This window comes from Echiichthys vipera (assembly GCF_963691815.1).
Source record: "Echiichthys vipera genome assembly, chromosome: 12".
In the NCBI taxonomy this organism is placed as follows: domain Eukaryota; kingdom Metazoa; phylum Chordata; class Actinopteri; order Perciformes; family Trachinidae; genus Echiichthys; species Echiichthys vipera.
Window position 1 is genome coordinate 17,840,456 of NC_139837.1, and position 27,926 is coordinate 17,868,381.

Consider the following 27,926-nt stretch of genomic DNA (forward strand, 5'->3'; position numbering starts at 1 on the left):
CGGGACAAGTCCGTAGAAAGACCGACAGCTCAAACAAAACGGAACTGTTCCTCGCGGGCACAAAACAAATCCACACTCCAGTCGCTTCCTGAAGTACTTTTTTTCACGGAAATGATTCACCTGAAGTTTTCCTTCGGACGGTGAAAGTTTGGAGCTGGAGAGGAAGGACTCAGCAGGGAGACGCTTCAAATGGAGAGAGGCTGAATCAATCTGGATCATAAAAGTTCATCAAGGTATGTGTTGGTTTTCTTAGTCGTTTTAACAGAAAAGCACAGCCATTAATAGCCTCTGTAACTTTTAATCCCAATCCTCGTCCAAGTTAATTTCTAAGTGAAGTGTTAAATTAATAGTTCAGATCAGACTATAAGATAAAGAAAATAGTCCCCCATATGTGAAAACAGTGTTGTGTAATCCGATCGTGAGGTGCAAATGGATGGCAAGAGATCCATGTTGAGTATAGGCATGCATGGAAAACTAGGTGTGGGAGATTTGCTTAGCTTGGCCTTAAGGGATCCTAAGCAAAAGGTAATTTAAGACCTGTAGTTCTTCTCTCAGTTTATGACAATGAACACTATTGTATTATTTCCCGTGTCTGATCCAGCAGCTTGTCTGCAGTATGTAGTCTGACATTTGCTTTAATTAATGCCAATTAATGGCAGTCTATGTTCTTATATAGACACGCCGCTTGTTGATTAACCTGACCAGAGATAACAGGACCTCCTCTCTTAGGGGTCCCCCCCCCCCCCCTGTTTGTCTGCTGTCTCTCCTGGACTTTGAACTGGAAGTTCTAAAAACAAACTCTTCTGCAAACTCTGCAGCACTTCCAGCGATCAAAAGTTGACTGCTGTTGTGCTTTTCTTTTTCCTGCTCCATGGCTTCAAGTTCTCTTGTACCCATGGTAGGTGAGGCTGAGACATAGACATTTGTTTAGAAAGGGTGTGTCCCGCTCCTTCTTCGCCAGCCATGCCAGGGCTTGTACCCATGGAGATTACAGGTGTGTTATGTAAGCAATAGAGGCACAGCAGCACCTGGTTAGATACCTGAGATTCAGAGGTTGATCAAGGTAGAGACTGGGTGATAACGCAGAGGCAGTGAGAGGTGAGGGATGGGACAGGATAAAGAAGTCACTGGAAAGAAGGACAGACAGCTACATTCTGTATTTGGGACATGGTGCAGGCAGGTAGGCAAACTTTTCAGTTGTTTGCTGTTCATCCGTCAGTGATGAAGCGGCAGGGACGGGGAAAGCTGTTAATCAAGACAGGACAACAGGAGGAACAATTGGTGTTGTAACGGACAATACACATGACCATGTGTGTGAACACTGAGTGATGTGTGTGTCATGCAGGGTCTGCAGTGAGAGGGAACTTTCCTAAAGTGAGTTGGACACAATGTGCTGTTAATCAGAAGGATGGGCTGATGAGTAACTCATCAGTCAGCCCTGATAAATGTAATCAATAGCTGTTAGGGGCATGATGGCCGTTTCTGCATACTCTTTCTTCTCTTGTCTTTTTGAGAGTTCATACAAGTTCTGGTCTAAATAGGGGACTTTTTTTATCCCTGTACTAAATATTTATTTGACAACCTTCCACAGTCAAACTGAGTGAACTACTGATTGAAATGATTTCAAAGCGGCTACACAGTTTCTGTTTTGTTGTCTGGGATAGGGTAGAGACACTGAGATGCCACGATGTATTTTTAAACCCCAGTGTCCAGTTGTGTTTGCCTTTCGCTGCGAGTTGGTCACTGCTGCTGCACAACACTTTCTTTTTTCAGCCCTGACTGACCTGTCAGTTCAGGGGTCTTAAGCTCCACAGAGGCTGCAGTCCAGACTTAGACCCCTGGCAACCCCTGGAAGCAAAGCAAACAACACACTTTACAGAGCTCTGCCAGTGTCACTATCATGTAAAAAAGGGAAAGTGCTAGAAGAAGCTAATCAGCTGTTGAGCGGGGGGTGGAGAGGAGGCGCCAACTCTGAATGCTGTGTAAGTAATACTTCCTACATATTACACCTTTTGATGAAGAAACCTATAAGCATATTCATCGTTAATGAAAAAGATTGTTGGTTGCAGCCCTAAAAAGAAACATTTGAGGTTCTTAGGCGTGTAATACATACATCCTGGGGTAGGCAGTTTGTTTTTGTTGGCGATGTTGGGCAAAAGATCCATTAAAATCTTTTAATCATATTGTAATTCAAATGTTCCGGGAGAGACTTTTGCACCTCCTCTTGGCTCGGTTTTCATGCTTTAGAAAATCTAGTCCGTGACAGGAGACTTTGACCAATACCGGTCGTTTCAGAGAGAGAGAGCTCATTCCTATTGGCTCAGGGCAGAGAGGGGAGAGAGAGAGCTGCAGGAAGAGATCTCACTCTACTTCCACTTTTTTTCTGGCTTTTTAATACTGCAGCTTTAATGCGGTTCTGTAAGTGAAAATCCCATTTATATTGGGCATCATGATTTTGAATATTAGCCATAATATTTGAATGTTTAAAGAAAAAATATGTTTTATTCGGGATCTCATGCAGAAGTACTGCACTACCCACAATCCTAAGCGTAATAGCGACGTCTCTGATTGGTGGAGTTTGCAGTTACCATGGTTATGTTGACTGGACCCAGGAACGGCACTAAACTCTACGGTTGTATATGTGCACAGCCTTTTCTTCCGTTTTTCCAGATCAGTTTTAGCGCCCAATCAAATGTTTTACGGTCACGATTGATCTCGTAGTGGGTTGGCTTGGTGCTGGGCTTAAAACTCTTTATGGAAGGTCTTCCTGAAATGTCAATGGAGTCAATGAATGGGGAAAATCACTTCTGGAACCACAGCTGTTCAAAGATTGGACAGTGTTGAGCTCTATTGGCTCTATATATTCAAGTAGTATGAGATGTTTTTTCATACTTTGATGCCCAGTTTTCCAAATGTTCCTTAAAAGATACATCTGTCCTGTTTCCAACGAGGTCAAATATTTGTGACTTCTCTCTAAAAAAGAATACACAGTGAGCAATTGTTATCTTGGCCACTGCACACAACCTCATGGTATAATGTTATCTCAAAATAACTCTCATGCGCAAGTCATTATCCTTCTTCTTTCAGGGCTCGGCCATCTTGGTCACTGTACTGTATGAGGGATGTGTGTTAGGGAAGGAGGGGTGGTAAAAGGGAGAAGGAGAGGAGGGGTGTATGTGAAAGCAGATTTGGAGTGAAGAGTTCCTCAGTCGGTAATTATCAATCTCTCAGGAATGCAGCCGCTGCTCTTTACCAGACAAGCTGCTGCATGGCTACAGCGGCCTCGCAGCACGCCAACTTGCATTATGCCCTCCACAGATCTATACACACACACACACACACACACACACACACACACACACACACACACACACACACACACACACACACACACACACACACACACACACACACACACACACACACACACACACACACACACATACACACATAGTGTCTGTAACCTCAGTGAGTTCAGTTACATAGCATTTTGGTTTATTTGTGTCTTTATTGTCTTACAATGTTTATTTTTATCAGTCATTACCTAGATGGTCTTTTTCTGAAACTTTATCCTTTCTGCAGCAAACAAAGGGACCGCATAATGTCAGTATGGGCTTGAGTTTCTGTCCAAGTCCTGTCACCACAGTGTGTTTATGCTGATATGTTGGTATGGAACCAAATCGTAGGAAACTTGTGGCCACCCTGAAACACAGAAGTTACAATTAGACTTTCATGAGCTATTTGGTCTCATTAGTTACATATCTTGTAAGCCTCTCTGTCAGTGAAAAAAATACCTCCCTTAAGATGGGAAATCTTTCATTGTCCAAATCCACAAAGCTCTCATAAAAAAAAAGACGTGGAACTGAGTATTTCCACTTTGTGTGTCGGTGGCCTCGTCATCCATCACAGTCGCTTCTTGTACGTGGAGTGTTTGAACACGAGTGTGCAGAGCTGGGTTGCTTAAGTGAGTAGCAGTGCTCGTCTTTGTTTTGATAATGCCTAAAGAAGACAGCCAACGCCCTGATTGAGGCCTTCAGGTGCTGCACAGTAACACCAGTTTTTAGATTGCAGAACACTTGCAATTTAGTTACAGAGTAACTCTAAGCGTGGTTTAAAAACTGTTATTGCCAAAATGAACTGTTACTGTAAAGTCTGCGTCTGTGATCGCAGCAGGAAGACTTGATCAGAAAAAAGGGAGAATATTAAGCTTGTTGATCTTATTTCCGTCTTGCAGAGACTAACCACAATCAGGCTGACCTTAACCCTGCTCAGTGACTGCTGAATCATGTCATGTGAAACACAGCAGGCGTAGATGTGAATGGCCTCCTGGTTAAACTGAGCCAGTCCTAATTCAAACAAAGGTGGCTGCCTGTATCACTGCCGCTCCCTCTTGGCTTTGCCTTATCCCCATGAGGCATTGGAGTCTGCTCCGTCCGCTTCCTTGTGTGACTCACCGCAGTCAGAGTTACAGTTCCTGGAGACCCTCCCTCACCCCTCTGCCAGTTCCTGTGCAATTCACAATGTTCATATTGGCCAGAGTTAAGGGTGTCAATACAATTGGGGATCAAATCAGTTTTGTGTGAGTTTACCATACTTTTTGGACTGGATCTTAACCTACTTTTTATGAAATTTGTGAATGGAATTCAACACATGGTTGACGTTACACAAAACAGTGGGTGTCAAAATGTTCACAATCGTAGGAAACAATTTCAAAGTCACTATACTTTCCCAAACTGTCTTGTGGAGTAAATCCCTAAAACAAATACAGAGAATTATTTGCTATTCCTCTTTCACATGGATCCGTTGAGGGTGTGTACAGGCTTAAGTGACCTAAAGTACTTTTTAAATATGACAAGAACTGGCTTTACTTCATTCTTTTTGCACAGAAGTTTGTCAGCGAAAGGTACAGTAGAACGCAGTTTAAGATGGAGATCTTTCGTTTATTCCTGTATTTGGGTTTGGATTTGCCAGTAAATTATGCTTCTGTGCTTTGCTTTAGGCAAGGCAGGTGTCAGTGCTTTGCTCTGCTGGAAGTCTGTTGACCTGCCTGCATAAAAATGGAAAAAAAAGACGCACATTCGCTCTGGAATTTATGTCCTCAAGCTTCACTCCAGGACATATAGCAGTCAAAAGTACACAATTGATACATTTCCAGATATGCTCGCAGTCTCACGGTCTATTTCATGACGGTGCATAAACTATTATTGGCCCCCAGTTTACTTCATGCTGATGTGTACACACTGCTGTCAATGTCAGATAATCAGTCAGTGCTGCAGGTATTGACACACTGCGAGGAGGTTTGCTGTGTTTGAGCGGTATCTCCCGTCCAATGTGAGAGCCTGCCGTCTTTTGTAAAGGATAAGTAAACAGCATGTTGGAACACATGCCTGCTCCGGCAAGGCTGGGGCTGGGCTGGGAAACTGCAACAGGTTTCATGTGTGTGTGAGTGGCAGACAGAACATACAACTTTTTTTTCTAAACCAGCTTAGGGCACATGACTTGATCATGATCTTTCTGATAATGTGACTACAACCCTGATGTGGTGTAGTGTAGGCAATGCTGGTAGAGGTTTTAAACTAAGTTCATGCTGCAAATCCTGAAAAAAAATGATTTTCAATTCTTCCTTTGTGTCTATGGTTTGTGTATCAACTTTTATGAATTTAGGGGTGAGTTAAGGGGTTAATTAAGTGCTGGGACAATAAAGCACCTCTGTAACGTAAGATCTTGGCTATTGTGCTTTTAACTTTGAAGATGGACTGTGACAGTTACCTTTTACCTAAATAAACCCCAGAGATGTGGCATTTTCTTCTTTAAATAAAAGACAAGACAACAAAAACAGACATCATCAGACAAACTGATAATTTCTAAAGACGTCACCTCATTACTTGCAAAACTGAAAATTGCAGGTTGTTATGGGTAACCACAGCAATGGTAGAATGAGTCAGCTCCTTGTGACCAGATTGCACAGACAGCGGTCTGCTGGGTGGTCCTCCGCCGTGCCCCGAGCCCTTAGCCTTACTCTGGTCCCTCTGTGCTGGATATTCAGATGAGGAGTTGTTACACTTAGAGCAGCATGGGGGCTATAAATAAATGAGCCAGCCCCCTCTTCTCTGGAGAGAAGCATCTGATTTTTGGCGACTGTAGCAAATACAGATGCACAGATCTTAGTCATGCCCGAATGACTGTAATTTTGAAGCAGGAGAAACACAGGGCTCAGTGCAGGGAGAGGTCTAGTTCTTTTCTTCTGGAGAAGATGGATGCTCATTCTTGTTATTGGCCTTTCACTACAACTCACTCCTCACGTCTACGCCATACACACCGTGCCACATCAAGATATGCTTAAGTTCAGCTGGGCTACACTAAGATAGCAAATTACTTCAGAAAACACCAACATACTGTATGTTTAAAGTTTAGAGAAGCATTCAAGTACTTTCAAGTATCTCATCTTAAGCCTCTCACGCGGGGCCACATACCTCTCTTCCTGGACAGTGCAAAACACCATTTTCAAAACATTGTGTTTTCATGTAGACGGCCCCTAAAAGGCTTCACAGTTAAACTTGCTTATCATTACTCAACCATCCGACATGACAAGTCTGATAAACGTTTCAGTTGTCAGGAGTAGGAGTGGAGGTAAGGGACGCCCATTAAATAGTTTTGTCTGACTTCTGATTCCCTTTTTGCTACACACTCTCTCTTAAACACAACTGACCCATTTTTGTGTTTCTGTGATTGTTTCTGTGCACATTCTGAATCAAAACATGATCATCTGCAAGTTAACTCTAATAAGTTAGTCTAGGTTCTTAACACAATGCTGTGCATGTAGTAAGCACGTGGCAGTAGATTTCCCTCGTGTGTGTGCTAAAACCAAAATGTGTGTGTGTTCACGGTAAAGATGGTGTTGAAAAATTAATGGCAGAACGTGACACCAGGGACGGAGGCGAAACTGAACCCCTGCTCTTAATTATGCATGACTTTAAGCGTAGCTATAATTTAAAAGGTTAATTTAAATACACATAAACGGGAAGGTTAACTATATTTGTACCAGGCTGTGAACATGTTTATTTCTTCTGTAAAGTTGGGCATTTTAACCTGGGGGTCTATGGGGATGGATTCTGTTTTGGAGCCAGACTCAAGTGGCCATTTGAGGAACTGCAGTTTTTGACACTTCCGTATTGGCTTCATTTTCCAGCATCAGATGTTGCTGCTTGCAGCCTCACAGAGCAGCTAACATGGATGTAGATTTACAAACAGTGACGACAAATGCCTCACACTCAGTCGCCGGTTTATTAGGTGCATTTTGCTAAAGCTAATGCAGTCCAATACCAACAGACCTACAATATACAAGACATTCATGAAGGTTCAGTTTAGGGAGTCAAGATTTGACTGAAAAAAAGTTAATTTATGACCATCTGGCTTTAAAAAAAGTGTCTCGAGTAAATCTGCTTGAAAACTTTACACGGTACATTCCAAACCAGAGCCTGTTCACTTCCCATCACAGCTCCCCCTGTGTATTACACAGAGCTGGGATGACGAGGAGCATTTTGTAGAAGTCACATTTGTAATCCTCATGACATAGGTTTCTGTGGTTTAGCATCATGTCTCGTAGAGGCCGGGAAAGTATTTCTAGAGACTGTGAAAGCTATTTTGTTGTAACTGCTCACACACATTGCTCATGCTAAACTCCTGCCTGAGAGTGTTTTTCATGCGTGGCAGTGAAGCAACACAGCAGCCAAAAACTTTTCATGAACTTTGTCGACAGCAAATCATCCAGGGATTCATAGTTCTCTCACTCTGACTCCGCTCCCACCTTCCTCCGGTCTTTGTGTGCTTATTTACAAGCTGCGACTCCTGTCATCTTAAGAGCTTGCTCCTGCTTTTAGCCTGTGATTTTTGGAGATAAGTATCTAATAAAGTCGACAGCTGGAAGAAGCCCGGGGTAAGCTACAGATCTCCAGGAGCAAGGCTGGGAAACCTGCCTCAAAGTAGAGGAATTCAGCAAGGTGAAGGGGTGGAGAAAGGCGATGAGCTCATTCTACTGAAAAAAAAGGAAGGAAGACAAGGAAACATTAAACAAAAGCTACATTGATATATAAATGGACGCTTTTCGTAAAAAAAAAACACATTGGTGACTGTTTATTTGTCTATTCTCTCGCTCTTCCTAGTGTGTAGTTGTGTCAGTGTGCAAAAGTGCAGGAGTCTTACGGGTGCGGCTTTGTGAATTATGACTCCATGTTATGGAATGAAGGGAGCGGTGCCAGTTTTCTTTCTTTGCAGAGCTGTGAAGTTTGGTCCGGAGGCAGGAGGGGGTCTGTGTGGGCTGTGTGCCCACGGAAACACACAAACATAGTCATAGACGCACGCACACACACATACCAGTTGGGGTTTTCTAAAGAATATAAATGTGCAGCTATGGATGCCGTATTTATCTGCAGTACAACTGGATCAGTCAGATTTTTTTCACTTAACTTTATTGACAAGCATTTTCCAAAGGATACCTTACTTGATTTTAAAATATATAACTACTTTGTTTTCTTTTATGTGATGTTTTTATCGTCTTTTTACCCTATCATCTGTTAATTTTATTTTATTTTTAGTTAATTATTTGCTGTTTTTACTGTCCTTTTAAAGGTGTCCTATCTTTTATTTCCATATTACAAAGACGTGTGTGTATATATGTGTATGTGTATAGATATGTATGTGCTTTTATTTTTGTTTTCAAAGTGTATTATTATATTTGTTAAAAATCATCTTACTAAGAATTGAAACCAGGCATAGATGTAATCCATTATCGTGAACCTTGGTGTGTTGTATCAACTACATCAGCTGTAGAAAAGCATGCAAATAATGGCCTTTGATGATGGGAAGTGAAACCTGGAAGGCAGACAGCAATCAGATACCGTCATTGTTGTAAGAACAGTGAGTTTGGCTGCTTCTTGAGTTAAAAAGGTTTCTTTGCAGCAGCTGACATTCAAATATCATATGTTGCACATGTAGTGTTTTGATGATGATGAGACTAAAATTTATTTCTGCATTCCCCTCTCTTCTCTTTCTTATTTCAGGACGTATCTCCAGTGTGAGGTGGTATGTCAAACCGTGACTCAATGGGGTTTGGGGACCTGCTTCCCCAGGATGTGGTTGATATTTTTGCCCATGACAAGCACGGCAAAAGGGCCCGGAAGAAGCGCAGTCACTCCCTGGGCCGGGCTCTGGGCTGGCTGAAGGGCAAGAAGAGGAAGAATCTCGGTGCTAAGGGACACAGCCTGGGTTTAGGTCCTGCACTCGACTTGGCTTTGGATTTCCATCCTGCTGGGCATCAGGGTGGACACAAGGCAGGGCAGAAGTCAGGAAGGCAGGCTCATCCACAAGGTAACGGTTATGGTAAGAGCCTTCAGGATGCTCGACAGCCACGTTATAAGTGTGTTTGTAACTACTATTTGACAGAAAACATGCTATATTGCTAACCCTAACCCTAACCCATGCTATATTATATTATATATTGCTAGATTGTGGCCATATCGCCTAGCCCTAATCTCTATAAACATATTCTACATAGGAATGGGACAAGATTTGGGTAGCTGAATCATTCTGGTTCCCGTTTGTAGTCCGAGTAGTATTTACCAATCACGTTTGAGCTGGCTTTGGTTGCATGCAGGTAAACTGTCCGTGTGGAGAGCAAACAAGGCAGAACTCATCGGCCGTCATGCAGTCACAGAACCCATCCACTGTTGTCTGACGATGATTTAAGTTTTCATTAGCGTTTTCTTATTATTTATCTGCATTCATGTGCAGATATGTGTTTTAAAAAGATGCCTTCTCACAGCTCCAAGAGCTGGATATCCGCTAGCTCCACCTGAAAGCTCCTAATATTAGCAGTTGCCCCAGAGGCTAAATATTCGTCAAAAGATTACGAGATTGGCACAGCCCCAATCTTAACAATAAAACAATAAATCAAATAAATAATGTACAGATTAATTGAAATTACTTACCAAAAGACAGTGTCAGCAGGTGACAGTCAGTTTTTAGATGTTAGAGTGTCCTTGAATGCATCACCGCAGAGGCTCTACTTGCAATTGTTGTATTGTACAAGATAAGGTACAAACACAAAAAAGAACATTTAAACCAAAACTGTGGTGAATTCCCTATCTCAGTTGATAAACATTTTGTTCTGACCTGAAAGAAAGCATCGGGGGATCTCTTTATAAGACATTTGAAAACATCTCTATGAGTAGGACTTAGTTCCTGGGAACCATTTGAAAAGCTGCTCCTTGGCTCCCAGGCATGTGTGTTTGTTCACTGGAGGGATGTTTGAACAGACAGACTTCCTTCTCCCCCTCTGACCTTCAGCTCACTTTGTTTGCTATGAAAAAAAAAATCTCTGTCCGTCCTGTTCTGTGATACTATCACTTAGCTTACCTGGTCTTCAGGTTACGTGTAGGGTGCTTCACTGTGGCTTCTATACGCATGAAGTGGAGAGTGTTTTATATTTGAATCTTTGTGAACCCACACTGTCAACCACTAAAGTCAAACCCAACTCACACACATAGTGAACTTAAAAAAACATTGTATTGTTCACACGCTCCTGGTGAAATGGCAGAAACACACTTTTCCCAGAGCTGTGGGATCTTGTTGTAGCTTGCACATGTGCGCTCATATCAGCACGCTGAGCTATATCCGTCTTGTTTTTTTCCAGAACTGAAAGTACTTACTTTTACACCCTCATTAATCACACCTTGATGCAGTCAGACCTGAAACGCAAAAAAACATCAACCAGCACAACCATGTTCTACTCAGTCGGCTTATGCAAAAACAGCAAAGTACACACAGCGGACGGTTCGGGCTGTTCTATGTGTTTGTGTGCCAGTGCTTGTGCTGTCTTGGCTAATTGCTCTACAGACAGTTGAGGTTCTACCTGTTTCTTTTGCTGCGTCTTATCCATGTGGAAGCTCACACCTTTTAGCTCACCTGGGAGGGTGTCGGGGGGGTTTCCACAGGATTCACACTCATTGGCGCAGTCAGCCTATACCCACAAATGAAGGTGAATGTGTATAAACATGTTCTCAGTCACATCTCTGGCTCTGTAGGCGACGGGTGCATAGACAAACACGCCAGTGTTGACTGGAGCATGCGTAAGTAAACTGCATTACACAATCTTTGCACTATATTGTGCTACTTATGGTTAGTTACAACAGAAGTGTGAGGCTAAGAGTTTTGTAAGAGAAAGTAAACTGTGAAGAGAGATAAGGCTTTTTCTCCTCTGCCAAGGTCGGCTTTAGAGGCTACCTCCCACATCGGGCAGAGGCCGTGAATTCTTCTCCTTTACTTTTCCACACATGCACCTTAAAAGAATTACTAAAAAGGGTAGATTTCTGGATTTAAAAAAAATTGGCCCATTTTTGTAATGACAGCCACAATAAATATTTTAATATCTATTGCCAGAGTAAAGGATTTATGAAGATCTATAGGCAGTAATGGAGTATAATATTCAGTGTTGTGCATCATTGTTCGTTCATTTAACATGCTCATGTTTTTGGTCTACGGTGAACTGTCACTTTTGGGACAGTTAATGAAACCTTATCCTTTAGTCGCGGAGAGTGCTTTGCATTTTAACAGGGTGGGAACCCTATTCAACAGTGCAACAGACTTCAACACACCACCTGTGTTAATGCAGCTACCGGTACTGCTGTAGCCAGTTCATATGAATATTTGAAGGAATTTTATCAACAAATCAGTGCAGATTCCAACAGGGAAAAAATGCAATCTGGAATCTCACCGCTAGATGCCACTAAATCCTGCACACAGGTCCTTTAGTGTAATAAGGTTTCAGAAATATATCACTGCACTACTCTTCAGTGTGACCTATGTGCCAGGTATAAACATATGCGGCTATTGAGCCCTCAGTAATCAACGTGTTGTGTGTGGCATGCAGATTGTTGATGCTGGCAACAACAGCAGCAACTCCTCGCCAGACGTTTCCTATGATTTGAGAAGGAGCTCAGCAGCAGTTCCCAAAATGCATCCAGAGGAGGTTTATTGCAGGAGCAGAACACGGTGCAGTGAACACGTTTGCCCAGAAAATTGAATACCTCCAGCTGAGCCCCTTATGATGATCGGTATTGATGCCAGAGGGGCCTCCTGCCCACTTAATGTCTGGTATGGCAGGCCCAGTGCCAGTTAATTAAAAGCTATGCCAGGACCGTTAAAGTGAGGGAGGAACAAGGGGTTCTGTTTTTTCCAGAACCCTCCACACCCACTGTTCCTCCTCACACCGAGACACTGGTACCATAGAGGATCACATGTATGTGTATGCAAGATTGTCGTAGTGATAATGATCATTGTAGTATCAGACCTCAGACTTTTTTGTGACTTTGAAAATGACCTAGACATGAAGTGTACAAAATGCATATAAATATAAATAAATAAATAGTAATATAAATCACCATACAAACAAAACAGAAGAAATGCTGAATGTTCCCTAGTTCTAGTTTCTAAACTGTCAAGATTTTCTGTTTAGTTTTTTTGTATGATCTTAAACCGAATGTCTTAAACAAAATCAATGCAACAAGCAATTGTAATGTTATCACCGTGGGCTTTATGAAATCTTAATGGCCTTTTGTTTTTCACCATTTTCCAGTATTTTATAAATTAAACATTGACTCGGTTAGTTGAGATGAATCAGCAGGTTGATTGATAATGAAAATAGTTGTTTGGTGCAGCCCTAGACAATGGTACAACCAACTTTTCTAAAAGATTTGTTTGGCCCATCAATACATTTTGCTGTTTTTCAAAACACAGTGAAAACTTTTCCATCTCTCAAAACTTCTGGACAACCAAAACTAATATTGAAGGTAAACTACAGTTGACTTTAACTCAAGTCTGAAATTGGAAAGCTTTAAGCTTGGGGAAGCTTAAAATAATCCATGGTGCCAAAAGCTGTTGAATGCTAGATGTTTCACGATTTTTATACTGATACATCCCTGCCAAAGTAACCCCATGTGTTTTTCAGTTTCATTGAAGGATGACAATACAGGTTGATCTAGTTTCCCCGTCACAGTGGGGTTATCTTATCCTTTGCTCTTATAGGAAAACATTTTCGTAAACATGGACCGTGGAGTTTGACCAGAGAGGGAACTGCACAGTAGCAGGTTTTAGAGCGATAAACTCTGACCTTTCAGTGTGATAAACCCATTAACTGACCATTGTCTTCTGTGATTACCCCGAAGTTTCATCCTGAGCCAACAGACAGAGATTATCTGTCATCACATGTTAATTCCCTCGCATTTCCTTACACTGTTAATGTGCAACATAAATCTCTGTCAGTTTACTCGACGCTTGGCCTCTCTTATGCAACGCTGTTTTTTGCTTCATAAGGGGCTTAGAGGGGAACGTCTTTGGTTCGGTAAATAGAAATAGGGTGAAGGGAAGACTGATTAGGTCATACAGTTCTACCAAGGTTCGCTCAGAAGGTCACCTGTGCGCTCAAAACACTCCCTCAGATTCCTCACATGTTACATGTTATTTCAATGGTTTTAAGACATTTCAACAATATAAATATAAATATATAAATTATTCAATATATGAACAACATTCTCCCAAATCCAAAAACTAGAGAGCAAAAATAGCGCTCTGGCTATTTTAAATCGCTGATTAAATGACTTATTCTTGTCGCTCTTCTCTTTTGAAATGTTATCGGACCGAATGGACTAAATCCTAGGGAAAACAAGTAATTTTGTCGGGGTTGTGATGCTCTAGAAAGTATATCCACTGAATTTCAGACCCTTTTTGCCATGTAAGTCAATGGGGAAGAGGCTGTTTGGGTTCACGTGAGAGACCTGGTTCCACTGTTTGGCCTCTTTGTCAAATTGGCTCGAAAGCCCGTTGCACTTCCTGAAGGCCTCGCTGATGCCTGCAAATAAACATTCCTGCGCAGAATTCCCATGTTTTCTTCGTCACATCTAGCGGATTTGCGATCTAGCATCTACCTTCTGGCTCCGAGTAGCCCAAAGTGGCAAATATTGAACTTTCCTAGGCGATGGAAATAACCTATGGGAACTCTTAATTAAGTTGGTGAACAACAATGATGTTGCTGTTAAACACTGTAGTTTTGTGCATTTGTGGTTATGTTGTGATGATGACACGATAACAATGAAAGGCAGGAGAACAGGTTTGAGAAAACTGATATCTGAAGTGTCAGTTTCTTTTTCTCATAGTGGGAAGTAATCAACTAGCTCGCCTTTTTATACACCGTCACGTCAGGGAGCTGTATGCCTCTGAGAGATATTATTTAGCCTGTTATATGAACAGCAATTGTTGATTCTGTCATGAGCTTTTGTAGATTAAAACACTGTAGTGGAGCTAGTATTGGGTTGATTTCTGTTTTACTTGAGGTTGTTTTTGTCACTTTGTGTATAAAATATCAGAAAATTAAGCTGACACAACAGGAGCACTCATCCTCTCAGTTGTTGTGTGAGAATCAAGCCGATGCTGACGTCGTGGGAATTTCTGTACATGAGGACTCGACTACCTGTATAGTAAACAGTTGTACAAATATGTGTTTACATCACAGGGTTTTGGGGGCATTTAGTATGATTTTATTTCAATAGGTGAAGAGTAGCCACGCCCGAGTGGCTCAGGAGATCATATTTAGGTCACTCGAATGGTGAGAGAAGTTTTCCAGTTTGCCCTCTAGTCCCAAATCAATAATGCTCTCCAGTTTCATTTCATCAAGTTCCCTTCATTCTTTGCAGTCATCTAAATGTTTGGTGTCAGTATTACCGAACCAAGCAGGATGGCCAAAAGCAACAGTCGTTATTCATGAAATCATACATTGTTAAGATGTGCAGATATGCTACTGTGACTTTGCACCAGCTGAACAGACTACTCTCACGATTGGAAAGTGTTTGCTAACAAGAGACTGACAAATATGTGCTTGGGAAGCTTTGTGAGTCACAGGTCATGACTTTTTCTGTCAGATGAGGCAGTTTTAAGCAGCAGGTCTAACTGTACAGAGTAGAAATTGACCGTACTGTGAACCAAAACTTTGTGAAGGTGCACACACATGTTTGTTCCTCTGCAAGAACATACTGTTCTTTCGGGATGTATTCAAGGACTGGATCTGTGATAAGCCTACTTATAATAGAGGGAAGTGCTCTAGCATTTCATTTATTCTGTAGAATTAATGAGTCTAGCAGCTCTGTGAGGCTGCATGTGCAACAGTGTATTGAGCTAAATGCTGATGTTTACATGCTGGCATGCTCACAATAAGAATGTTAACATGCTGAGATTTAGCAGGTAATATTTACCATGGTCACCCACCATCTTAATGTATTGTGTAAGCACCTTATCAGAAGACTCCTCGCACCCAGATGACCTCTCGGTAATTCAGACTCAACCACAGACAATCTTGGATCTTGTATATACAGTACTTCACTACTGTGAATATTCATTTCTGTAAATTCAAATTTGAGTCTGTTCTAATATATGTTTAGTCTGTATAATATTTGTTGTTTGTATATCGGGAGTTTTGTAACAAAAAATAATTCCCCCCGGGGATTATTAAAGTATTTCTGATTCTGATTCTGATGCTGATGCTAACATTTCCTAATTAGCACTAAACCAGCTGAGGCTGACGGGAATGTCATCAGTTTTGCAGGTATTTGGCATAGACTGTATAAAAGCAGTCTAAGTGACTCCACCCATAGGTATCCGAAGAGCCAAAACGTAGCTCAGTGTGGGTGGCAGACAGAGCCTGACTCTGCCTGCTCCCAACTAATCAAAATCGGCAAAGAGGTGGATCTGTAGAGCTGTGGCGGCCGGATGAAAGCACCCACCTCTTTCTCCTTAATTATGTAGATCTTTACGCTTCAATATGGTTTAAATGGATGAGTTCACCCTCTGTACATTTGTCATGAACGGGTAAATTAGCTTAAGAGAACAAAACCGCCTTTTTGTACCAGGCTGTAAACATGGTTTGGGCATTTTAACATGGGGGTCTATGGGGATTGACTCGCTTTTGGAGCCAGTCTCTAGCGGCCACTCGAGGAACTGCAGTTTTGGCACATGCCGGTGGCGCTAGAGGAAAAGTCAGGGGTTGACCTAAGTCAATAAGATTCCTCCTCTGGGGACCATAAATGTCTGTACGGAAATTTCGTGGCAATTCATCCAATAGTTGTGTTAAAATTTAAGTCTAGTCCAACACCGCTACCTGCTAGCATAGCTAAAAATGTTGTAGCAGTTTGTTTTTTATCTTGTGCTCTAAAGTAGCTAGTAACAACAAATAAAACAGTGTTTTTTGTCTTTAATTCTGATTTAACTTGCTAAGTATTGTACCTTAAATACACCAAGTACACTATTTCTGTCTCGTTCCACTAATAAGACTGTGGAGCTGTTTTAATCACATATAGTGGGAGCCTGTGGCAATGATTAGCTAACGTTAAAAAGGCACTAGCAGGCCTGAATATTTTACATTTTGAATGTGATTTGATTTGTTGCTATTAAGAGAAACCTCATCGCTAACCAACTATGACTTTGCGAACGTGAGTTTGCTCACTCTTCACCTGTGATGTGACAGATGAGGGCTGTTGAGAGGTTCAGGATGTAAACTGATGTAATGATGACATGTGCATCTGTGTGCACCTTGAGATATATTTCTGGAGATATGTAATAGTTAATGCTTTATGCTTGCATACAGGCTGTTTTGTCTTGCAGTGAGTTAGAGTGTAACCCTGCGTGCCAGATGATATAGGTGTATCTGTTACCTGGATTGCGGTCCTTGTCACATCGTGTTTCGTCCTTCCTTTCTTTCAGCTAGGATGTTGATATTTAATTCATTGAAAACCAAGAGCGTGAAAATGGTGAATGGCGCACAAAAGCTTTGACCAGGATGTGTCCAGTCAGTGTATCGAGACCGGACTTGCTTTTAGAGGAACTGTGAGCCTCCAGCCCTTTTCTTTTCCCACTTTCATCGCAGTGTGTTCAGTTGGGTTTGTGCTGATTAGAGGCTTAAGCACCTGGCAGACAGCACCCTCAGAGCTGGAGAGAGCGTCTCTGCAGGGTTGTCTGCCTGGCGTTGCAAAACAAGAGAGAGGGGCAAGTTAGAGCACAGACGTGAGGGGTGTGTGGGGGGTATTTGCATGTTCCCATGAAGCCGTTCTAGGTAGAGTCCGATCAAGTCAGTGGTTGACTTGACAGTGACTTGATGTCCACTTTCCTTCTACTCTTCCTCGTTCCGGGCTTTCTACCTGTTTAGTAGATTTAGATTGTATAGCTTGAATGATATTAACAGCAACTTCACTAAATATAATCAGTTGCCCATAGGCAGAGCTGTAATCATTGAGGACAGTGAGAGTTCAGTGATTTAAGCAACCCGGAGGGAGGTTTACATTCTACATTTAAAATAAAACATCATATTTTTAAAGGCTGTCACCAGTATTTCTACACTGAATAAAGTTAGATTTTAGTCTCTTTTAGATCAAAATAAGTTAAGGATTCAGTGATTGCTACTCAGAATCTTAGTCCTGGCTTAAGCTCAGACTGCTGCTGTCATGGATAAACTGTTCGTGTTGCACAGCTAGTCAAAGGTTACTTGAATTCAAATGTTGAATGTGAAATGTCAATGCTTTTAAAATTGTTTAAAAAAAAAGAATTACATTTCTGATACTTTACTGAGTAATTTATCGGCCTTTTTTTTTTCTAAATCAAACTGTATTCACAGATCAGCGCTCTTCATCTACAATGGGTAGTCACAGCTGAAATTACAAAGTATTGCCATGGTTGCATGTCATAAACACTCTTCACCGCCGTCTGTGTCACTGGTTGTAATTTGTTTACAGAAATTGATGACGCAACATTTCTCTTGATCCCTTCTGTCTCTGTTTACTGCCAGAGAAGCCAGATTTTACCAAAACAAACTTGCCAACAGATGTTTTCTCATTTAAATTGTTCCACTTTAAATCCACCATTAGTAACATGTTATAAAATGTAATCAAAATTCCCACCATGGAGCTGATTTTGGGTTTTTTTAACACATTGTTTTCTCTCATTAGAGGCTGACGTCTGAATGAAATGGTCCCGGAGTATCACATGCATTAGATTTATCCAAATCCGAGATGTAAACATCAGTTTTGGGTTCATACATAATCACTACCAGCCTGTTAATACCGCCAGCTTCAGCGGCAGATGGTGTCTTTAATATGTCAGTGATTAATTTATACACAATTACAATGTGATCACAGAACCAGTGAGTCCCTCGTTAATGTACAGCCGTGCCCCACCCATCACTTCGAGCCTCTCCAGTCGAGTGTGGGCTGTCATGGTAACCAGATAAGTGTTGTTGTCCTTGACTGCCTTTACCGTACACATGCATATCAACTTTCTATTACAAACAGTGATCTTTTCCTACTTGTTACTGTGTACTGGAAACACATGCAATTCATTTATTTTCTTTTCTTTGTAAACTGCTTTTGTCTTGAGTCACTTGGTAGGATCACGACCATGGGAATGTTTTCCATTTGTTCAGATGGGATACATTCCATGTCGTGTCTGCTCAGAGCACCAGGAAGTGAACAAACCCCCATAACCGCAGATGTGTTTGAGGTGACCTAAATGGAAAACAAAAAGAAAACAAAAAAGATGAAGAAATTGACTCAAATCCAAGATTAAAAAAACATTTTTAATGCTTCTCCAGATGACACAACTCATCTCGACATAACAGCTCTTGAGTAATCTAATGAATCCTCTGTCATTCTCTGTGTTCTTGTTGCACAGTAACAAATCTAATGTAATGCTGTTTGGAACAATAGGGAACATTTTTCATGAGTGACAATGTTCTGTGGAGCTACAGGCCTCTTTTTAAACATGTTTTTAATCTTGTTTTAGGAAAAGATCCTTTAGGAAAAGATTGTTTTAATTCACCTACTCCCCCTTGTGGAAAAAGCAGTAAAGTTATTTGTCTTATAATGAAGATGGCGTTTTCTCTGAAATTCCACAGTGAAAACAGTGTATAATCTAACACAGCAGTGTAGTGTTATTTATTTACAGTGCTAAAGCTTTGGCTCAAGAGACAGGGAGCCACCCGTGACGCCCTTGTACCTCAAATCCCTGACAACAGCTTTCTCTTCCCTTCAGTGTTTACATGTATGATCCCAGTTTGATCTGACTGGCCAATCGGGGGTTGGCAGGCCTGCAGATGGGGGGCAACAGGGATAGGATGCTGGGTATCTTGTTGAGCAGCAAGTGGGGGAGATACAGTAGAGAGGGATGGCAGGAATTAGGCTGCTGAGGATTAGTGTCTGAGCTCTGATTGTCTATTGGCTGTATAGACCTTCAACGCTCAGCATGGATCTGAACTGACAACAACAACTTCATCAAAAACAAGCAAGGCTATCATCCTTCTGTGATCACTCCAGGATGTTTTCTTGATCTGACGGACTGCACATTGAACACAACTTGGGCATAGTTTCTGTGTACTTTTGGATTACTTTACAAGAAAACATGGTAGTGCTTCTGACTAATAACTCCAGTACTAATTTCTACTGCTTTCCAACTCTCTTCAAGAGGAAAGGTAAGTGAAAAGCAGCACAATTCTTTGAAATTACAAGACAACAGATCTGGTTGGTTTATGACTTAAACCAATTGCTGCTGCAGTGATTGTTAAAACTGCTATTCAAGTATGGCCAGGACAGGCTGGATAAACTGGCTCGCCTAGGATGGGCAGTAAAGTAATTAAAGTATGGTCATTCACTGTAGCTGTGGACCATAAAAAACTACTGTCAGTTTATGTTCCCCTGAAATATGCTTTGATTTATAGGATCTAGCAACAGCAATGGTCTTTAGCAGCTAAAACTCACTGGGAGGTTATTAGAATTTAGCATATTTATAGATAATTGCTTATTGGGAGCACCTCTAATGCTGTTACAAAAGAGACAGTGGTAAAAATTAGTATCACTCGCCGAGCACATGGTTGCTGATGCTAATTCCAGCGTGGTCTTACAGCAGCAGTCAGTAGGTGGCTAAATGTGGAGCAGCTGTCACCATTACATAAAAGTGTCCTAGCAGGTTGTTAGCCCAATGATCCCAGACTGTGTCATGGAAGCGTGAGGACACCACGGATCACAGTTCAATCACATGCCAATTGGTCAGCAAATGTAGAGCGTGTAGTGTAACATTAGCCTTTGTCTTTTATCTGGATTTCCTACTTTAATTTTGATATAAAGTCTCTTTTAAATGCACATTTATACACAGAATTTTGCACTTTCTAAGTAAAAGTATTAAAACCACTAACTAACCTCGATTGATTTTGTATGACAGCAAGTCATTAGAAGACATTATTCAAGTGCTAATTGTCAATTTTTGGATGCTTCATGAGATGGTATTTCAGGTGTTTTATAATTGGTTATTGAAAGACCGAACTGATGTACTTTGCATGCTACAAGATGTGACAGCAATTGAATTAGTGTCCTTCTCACCGCGTAATTAAATGATACTCAGGCTTGAAGAAAATAAGTATAACAGAGCATACATTTCTGATGGTAGATTTTTGATGTGATAATCCCTTCTTAAAAGTCACTGTCAGAGTCACTGGATTTTAATCCTGCATGAGTGGAAGGAACAAGTTCAGCCTTTTTAATCGGACACTCTTGTCTAATTAACCCTCAAACATATTTACTATTCCTGTGCTTAAATGTCCCTAGCAGGCACCTGAATGCACTCATCCTGTCCATATGGCCCCCTCATGTACTGTCACAGTAACACAGAGCTTTGGAGTTGATCCAGACTGATCCCCCTCTCCCCTCTCTCTACTTCAAGCTGTCCCAAAGCGAGATGACGATGACAAGACCCCGGCTCCGCCGTTGCTCCAGGAGAACGTGTTCATCGAGGCCAGCAGGCCTAAATACCTGGAGAACCTTCACACTGAAGCCCTGGAGGGATTGAAAATGATGCAGCAGGAAGGTACAAAGCACTGTGGTGATACATTCTTACTAAATTATAGAGGTGTGCCCTGCCAACATGTTGACAACAGTCTGCATGTTGCTTATGAGGGTGTGCACCAGAGGATATAAACACTGCTAAGACTGTTAAATGTCATTATAAATCTGCATGTTACTCTCCTTCCAGAAACCAACAATGGAGTGGAGTTTCGGGACAATGAAAGTACAATTGTAAGTGACACATCACACCCAGAATTGGAGTTTCTTATTGCACTTCCAGCAAATGCACAGTCCTTATACAAGTGATTTCTTTTACAAAATGATTGTCTCTTTTTTTTGCCAGTCGACAATGACGGTCCACACAGACGGGGAAGGTGGAGGGTTTATGACGGACAGTACCATTGCTGACACATCTTCTGTTGTCTCTGTGCAATCATCTGTGTCCACAAGATCTTCCCGCTCTGGACTCACCAGGCAAGGTAACTTCACCACAAGCGTAAAATACTATTTACATCCCATCTTGGTCAATATACAACATTAGGGCCCGACCGATATAAGATTTTTGAGATAGATACCGATTTCAGAGGGGGAAAATTCACCAATTAGCAATATGGCGGCCGATATTGTGAATTTTAAACAATTTTCTTGGTGGAGTGTGCACCAATATGACTCTGCAAAGGTACTCGGAAGGCTGCTTTCCTAAAAGTTTTATTAAATTTTATTTAACACAATTATACACTGAGAAAATAAAGTTTAAAAAAAAAGAAAAAAAAAAGTCATGTTCAGTAATTGCTGGCAATCGAAATAAAGTAAAAATGACGATGATGATAATAATATATTTTATTTATATAGCACTTTTCAAAACACAGTTACAAAGTGCTTTACAAACATAGAACACATTTTACAACAGGGTGAAATGCACTTAAAGCAGAGATAAGACACAAGATGAAACAGAATAAAAACAGCTTAAATGTCATTAGAAATCATTATAATCACAGAAACATTTAAAAAAAAAATGGGTTTGTAAAAAGGGATTTATAATACAAGACATCTTGCAATAAATAAAAATTTGAGAAAATCTGTGGTAAGACTAATATCATCTGATTATATCTATATCGCTCTGGCTCTTTACATCGTATGGTGATGCACTCACATAAAATGAAAACTGAATGTCTTAAGGAACATGTCTGGATCATTTTTTTCTCTCTTTTCTCTCATGCCCCTGTCTGCCCAGAATCAACATTCAGGCCCTTAAACTCTGGAAAAAAGTCAGAAAAGAAGAGGAGACGACAAAGGAAAACTGTTGGGGGTATACCTCAGCATGTTCAGAGAGAACTGGGTATGCAGATTATTATTTTCAACATATTAATTACAAAAAACATCTGTCTATGAATACATTTAAATTGGATATGCCACATTCAGAAATATCATGAGATAAAATATGTCACTGTCTCCCATATAGAAGATATAGAGGATTTCTTTGCATGGCCATTTCCTTAATTATTATGAACTTCTCCTGTCTTCTCTCAGGCCTGGACAGAGCGGGTTGGTCACTGACTCAGAGGTTAGATGAGGAACAGCTTCATAATGGTGACACTGACGACAGCCCAACCACTGATGGCTCACAGAAGGGAGCCAGTGGCAGCCATCAGGACGCAAACATGATCCATCCCCTCAACAAAGACCAACTTAAGCTGCTCGGTGCCACCCATGCTGGTCATAGGGATGACCTGGCCCTGCTGCACCGCATGGACCCTGACTTGTCAGGTGATCAGAGGCCTCGGTCCCTGGCTGTTCCCTGGATGACCACTGCCAACAGCATCCAGCAGGAGCCGCCCAGCCCTGTCATGTCCATGTCACCCCAGGCTGCCTACATGTCCAAAATCATTCCCAATGCTGTGTTGCCACCCTCCATCGACGTGGTGGAAATCAGCCGCGGACGGAGTCGCAACAGCGTCCGCACTGTCAGCAAGAGCAGTCTGCTGCTGTCCAGCCCGGCCCCTTCCCGTGCTTCCTCTAGAGCCTCTTCCAGCAGAACCACTTCTTCCAAAACCTCCACCATCACCTCCGCTTCACGCAATAACCTTCCAAATATGTCTGACAGCTCTGGTTGGAGCAACTCTGAGTCCTCGGAGACCTTGGTGTCCGACTCCTCCACTATCTCCAGCAGCAGCACCCCCAGACAGAAGAGGTCACAGGATGGAGATGCCTCGGCTAGAGAGGACAAAATCAATGTTCACTCCTCCAATGGCAAGGGAGACGAGGTTAAGAAAGAGGGGCCGTTCGCACGCAGCCTCTCTGTCATCAAGCCCAAGAGGGCTCCTCCTCCTCCAAGCCGCTCCTATTCCCTTCACAATAAGATGAAGCGGCGGTCACGTGATCTGGCAGAGGTAAGGGTCAACTCAAGGGAATCTTCTCTCCATAACGTCTCAGCCTCTGGTGAGGAAAGTGATAAAAACAAATCAGGATCTTCTCCTACGCCCATAGACAGCCCTGGATACAATGCCGACACCAGTTCTCTGGACGACTCTACAGGTTCTGTGTCATTCAGTCCCATCAGATCCAAGCTGCTGGCAGCAAAGGCAGAGAAAACGGATTCCAAAGATGCTTCACAAGAGAAGCAGAAACCAATTCAGGAGAATAAGCTAAACAAAGTAATCTCCCCATCCAGTGGCTACTCCAGTCAGGATGGCACAGGCTCAAAGGTTTTTAACCAGCCTCCCAGTTCATCTCCAAGGCACAAAAGAGGCATCTTCGCAAAGCTTCAAAGGCTCTTTCCTGGGTCCACTCCGGCAGCTACAAATGCATCCCCTCTCTCGCAGCCAGAGGACACCACAGTCGATACTGTCAGTGTCAGCCCTTCTGTAAGGGCATTAAGAGAACTCTTCAACATCCCTCCGCCACCTAAAATCCATGCACCTCCACCCCCTCCTCCAGAGGTCTGGGCTCACAGTAAGCGTAGCATTGAGCTGCTGCTCGGACCCCCAGCACCTGATAACCTTTACGCCATCATATTAAAGAAGAATCCAAAGGATAGGAGACAGCAGAGGCAGTCTCCCACTGCATCTACAGAGGGCTCTGTGAAAAGCTTGGTGGTAGAAAGAAAACACAAGAATCCAACCGTATCAGCGGAGTCCATGAATGGATCCCAATGTGTGGTGGAGACAAAGAAAGTTCAAGAAAGTGGGATTATGAGTGCAGAGATGCACACGGTGAACAGTGACAGACTGGCTGAGCAGAATGTAGATGAGAAAGAAAATAGCAAGGAGACAGAGAAAGTACGAGTAAGTGACTTAATAAATGTGATGTTAGTGAAGGCTGTCGAGAAACGTGAAGGAAGGCTGGCAGCAGTGAGAGAAGAAGAAGCCAAAAAGACATCCACGCAAGCTACAGAGGTAAAGACCAACATGGATACGTTACCTGCCATTTCATTAGTGCGCAGTCCTCCATCTCTCTCTCCTCCTACGGTGCACCAGCCTCCCCAACCCCCCAACCAACAGACCACAGATGTTGTTTCCGGGCGATCAGTTGTAGTTGTGTCCCCCGAAATGTCCTGGCCCCCGCCTCCTCCACCAATGGCACCAGTGGGCGTCAATAGGCCTGATGAGGTTGATATCCCTCTTCCGCCTCCTCCAATGTTTGGTGAAGGAGCGTTAGTTGTAGCTGTTCAAGTGCCACCAGAGAAGACCATTCCTGGTGGTGACTCCTCTTGTCCTACTCTGTCCCTGAGTATCCCACCTCCCCCATCATATACTGCTCCCCCTCCACCAGTTCTATTAGTCTCCCTTCCTACGATTAAAGAGGTCTCTCCTCCAACGCCACCAAAAGAGATTTCTCCTCCGCCCCTGAAAGAAGTCTCTTCTCCGCCACTCAAAGAAGTTACTCCTCTGCCACCACCTAAAGAGATTTCTCCTCCGCCCAGGAAAGAAGACTCTCCTCCACCACCTAAAGAGGTTTCTCCTGTAAGGCTCAAAGAGTCCCTTCCACCGATTCAAGAGTCCCCCTGTCCACATGTTGATGACGTCTCCAGCACACTGGTTACGGTGGTATCTCCTTCACCAGTTAAAGAAGTCTCCCCTCCACTGGTTATCGAGGTCTCCACTCTGTCCACTGAGGAGGTTTCTCCTCCACCTTCTCAAGAGAATGCCTGTCAGTCTCCTGAAGAGGCTGCACCTGTTAGCAGGCTCGCTCCACCAGAAAGTATTCCACCTCCACCACCTCTACCGTCACAACCCAAGTCATCAGAGCGGGAGGTGGATCTTCCACAAGAGAGCATCCCATCCAAATCTGAGACTAACCTAGTTTCATCTAACAGTATTCTCACTCCCCCTCAGAATATTCCCCCTCCACCTCCCATACATCTTCTCCACCAACCTCAGGCTGTGCCCACGAACACTGAGGAGGAGCCCTCCCCTTCACCACCATCTGAAGTCTCTATCCCACCAGCTCTTCAAACCTCTTCTTCACCAGAAAAGGCAGCTGCTCCGTCTCCATCTGTAAACATTCCTTTACCTCCACCTTTACCTGTGCAAGGTTTTGCCAGCACTAAGGAGCAGCCTAGTTCTGCAACCACAGAAAACAAAACCCCGGAGCGGACCTCTGCCCCTTTTGTACAGGAGGGACCTACTCCTATTGTCACCCCCTCCCTTCTGCAGATGGTCAAGCTGCGGTCAGTCAATAGCAGCCCTGAGCCTCCTAAAGCTCAGGAGCCACCAGAGGTTGAGGTCACGATGAGGACGCAGCAAACGAGCAATCCGGTCCAGACCTCACCTGCCAGTGGTGACGCTCCTCAGAAACCCGCCAGAAGGTCTCTGATCATTATCTCTTCCACACCCACCTCTCCACCACCCACCTCTCCACCTGCCACAGTTACTGCACAATCAACTCTGCCCATGTCCCACTCTGTTTTGGTTCCACCCGTGTCTTCATCCACAGTCGTCTCTCCGACAAAAAAGTCTCCTCCTGCCATGACCCCCTCTCCTTCCATGAACCTACAGGAAGCCATCCGCCTGAGGACAGCAGCAAGATCAAGCGCCGGCCCTGCATCCCGCCTCAGCTTACACTCGCCACCACCACCATCATCATCACCAATAGACCTCAGTAAGTCCCCCACCAGCACAGCAAGCTTTATCTTCTCCAAGAGCAACAAGAAGGTGGTGTTCGAGACCAGGCCGGCACCAGACACCACAGTTACCGTTCAGAAGATGGTGGTGAGTGAAGCGGAGTCTCTGAAAAAGGGAGTCAAGGTGCCACCACCTATTGCAAAGAAACCCAAAACGAAGGGCAAAGAGATTGAGACCAGTGAAGGGACGGAGCCAACTGCAGGACAGGAAGCACTGCAAGAGAGCATCGTGGGTAAGAGAGACTTTTCACTCTGAGTCAAAGTCTATACCGCCTCGTTAGCGTCTCTGTTAAGCTGCACTTCAGCAATCCTTTGAGCTTAATAGTAACTCAGTGCTCAAGATGACAGTGCCAACATGCTGGTATTCAGGCCTTGTACACGTCATAACATTCTGACCATAATTAAGATCAACCAAGTCAGAAAAACAGTTCACGTCAGCTCCAATTGCAATTCCAAGTCAGTGATAATCGAAATAAAAGATGACAAATCGAATCAATTCAGCTCAGTGAGTCAATTCAGCTCAGTGTTGTTAACAAATGCCAAACATGTAACACTGCAAAAGTAGCTCCTTGCAATTTAAATGAACTGACTACAAGGTTAACAGTGGTGTTAACTATCGTCAGCTAACTAGATCTAACTAGATCAACGGGAGGTTTCCCTGTTCTTACCATTCTCCCAGCATTGCATGAATGCACCTTTAGCAGGTTTAATATTTAGCATCTTTGTTAAGCTTGTTTGCATGCAACACAAAGTATGTCATAAACCAAAGTAGTGGGACAAATTGAAGAGAGATTAAAGTGATTACAATGCAATGCAATCAATCCAGTAGTTGTTGAGATATAGCTATTAAGCATGGCTAAAAATCCAAATCATTTTTTAAATGTATTGTACAACAACTTGTTTGCGCTCCATTAAACTTATACTGCCTGAATTTTCCAATCTCAGATGCTGCGGAGAAAACAAATGGAACAGCAGGTATTGTTGAAGGAGGAGGGATGCCATCGACATGATTGTAGAGACTGAAAGAGACCTGGGAAGGACTTACCAAGAACACTGAATTTGCTGCAAGAAACAGGATTTTGATGATGAGATGAGATGCTTATTGAAAATATTGCATTTGGAGAAGTTCTTGATTTTTAAAGAAAATCGTTTGAATTTGATGTTAATGGTGTTGGTCTTTTTTTCCCTCAAGTACTCATTTTGATTTTTTGCTAAGAGTGAATACAGCATATTTTCTTTTGCCAGAGGGTCTTCTGAGCTTTACTGTTGCAAGAGATGGGAATATACCGCCCTCTAGTGTCAAGCATTGATTGTACAACTTGTGTCCTGCTCAATCAATAGTCAGTAATTAAATCAATGGGACTTTTGGGCGCTCATCTGTAAATATAGCAAAATTTGTACATTTAACATATCCAGTAATGATGGATCTGTGCTATAGAGTTCTGTTCCTGTATTTTCTCCAAAAAAGTTTTCCACACCAATTATATTTGTTAAAAAATATATTAATTATCTTAAGTTATTTTTCCTGTTTTCATGTTCAGGAGGGTCTCTACAAGTAGAATGTCTTCTTTGCAATGTCGTGTTACAACCTAATACCATTTAAATCCAGTTTGTTTGTATGTTCTCAAAAATTCCACATATTATTTTGTTATGAGTCAAAGCTCTATGTGCGTGTCACAAAAAATATTGAGCACACATGTAAAGCATTATTTTCTGCTGCTTTTAGTTACTGATCATGGAGGCATTGTCTTTCCTCAGTTATTGCTCAAACTGTGGGATATTTCTGTGTTGAACTATAATATATTTCAAACTGGTTTCAGACACTGTAATGTAATAAATCATTTACAATTGAAAGAATAAAGATTTATGGACAGATCAAA

The 27,926-nt window shown here is 42.4% G+C and overlaps 1 protein-coding gene across 5 annotated transcripts; it reads left to right on the plus strand.

Moving 5' to 3' along the window:
• Nucleotides 1-100: 100 nt before the first annotated feature.
• LOC310954706 (uncharacterized protein) lies at nucleotides 101-27,926 on the plus strand. 5 transcript variants are annotated; one of them, XM_083924331.1, is made up of 8 exons: nucleotides 101-233; nucleotides 9,060-9,378; nucleotides 20,803-20,946; nucleotides 21,112-21,155; nucleotides 21,268-21,403; nucleotides 22,159-22,263; nucleotides 22,455-26,279; nucleotides 26,992-27,926. In XM_083924331.1, exons 2-8 carry the CDS (start codon nucleotides 9,084-9,086, stop codon nucleotides 27,054-27,056), a joined length of 4,614 nt encoding a protein of 1,537 aa, XP_083780457.1. In that variant the 5' UTR covers nucleotides 101-233; nucleotides 9,060-9,083; the 3' UTR covers nucleotides 27,057-27,926. The 5 variants fall into 5 exon arrangements, with proteins under 5 accessions (XP_083780457.1, XP_083780460.1, XP_083780458.1 ...); XM_083924334.1 differs by having other exon boundaries at nucleotides 9,060-9,366; XM_083924332.1 differs by lacking the exon at nucleotides 101-233 and adding an exon at nucleotides 1,041-1,180.

Excerpts from the sequence above, each read along its gene's own strand:
- LOC310954706 (XM_083924331.1), top strand. The coding sequence starts at position 9,084 with ATGTCAAACCGTGACTCAATGGGGTTTGGGGACCTGCTTCCCCAGGAT. Across the intron at positions 20,947-21,111 it reads GAAAATGATGCAGCAGGAAG|AAACCAACAATGGAGTGGAG; the intron begins GTACAAAGCACT and ends CTCTCCTTCCAG. Across the intron at positions 21,156-21,267 it reads GGGACAATGAAAGTACAATT|TCGACAATGACGGTCCACAC; the intron begins GTAAGTGACACA and ends TTTTTTTGCCAG.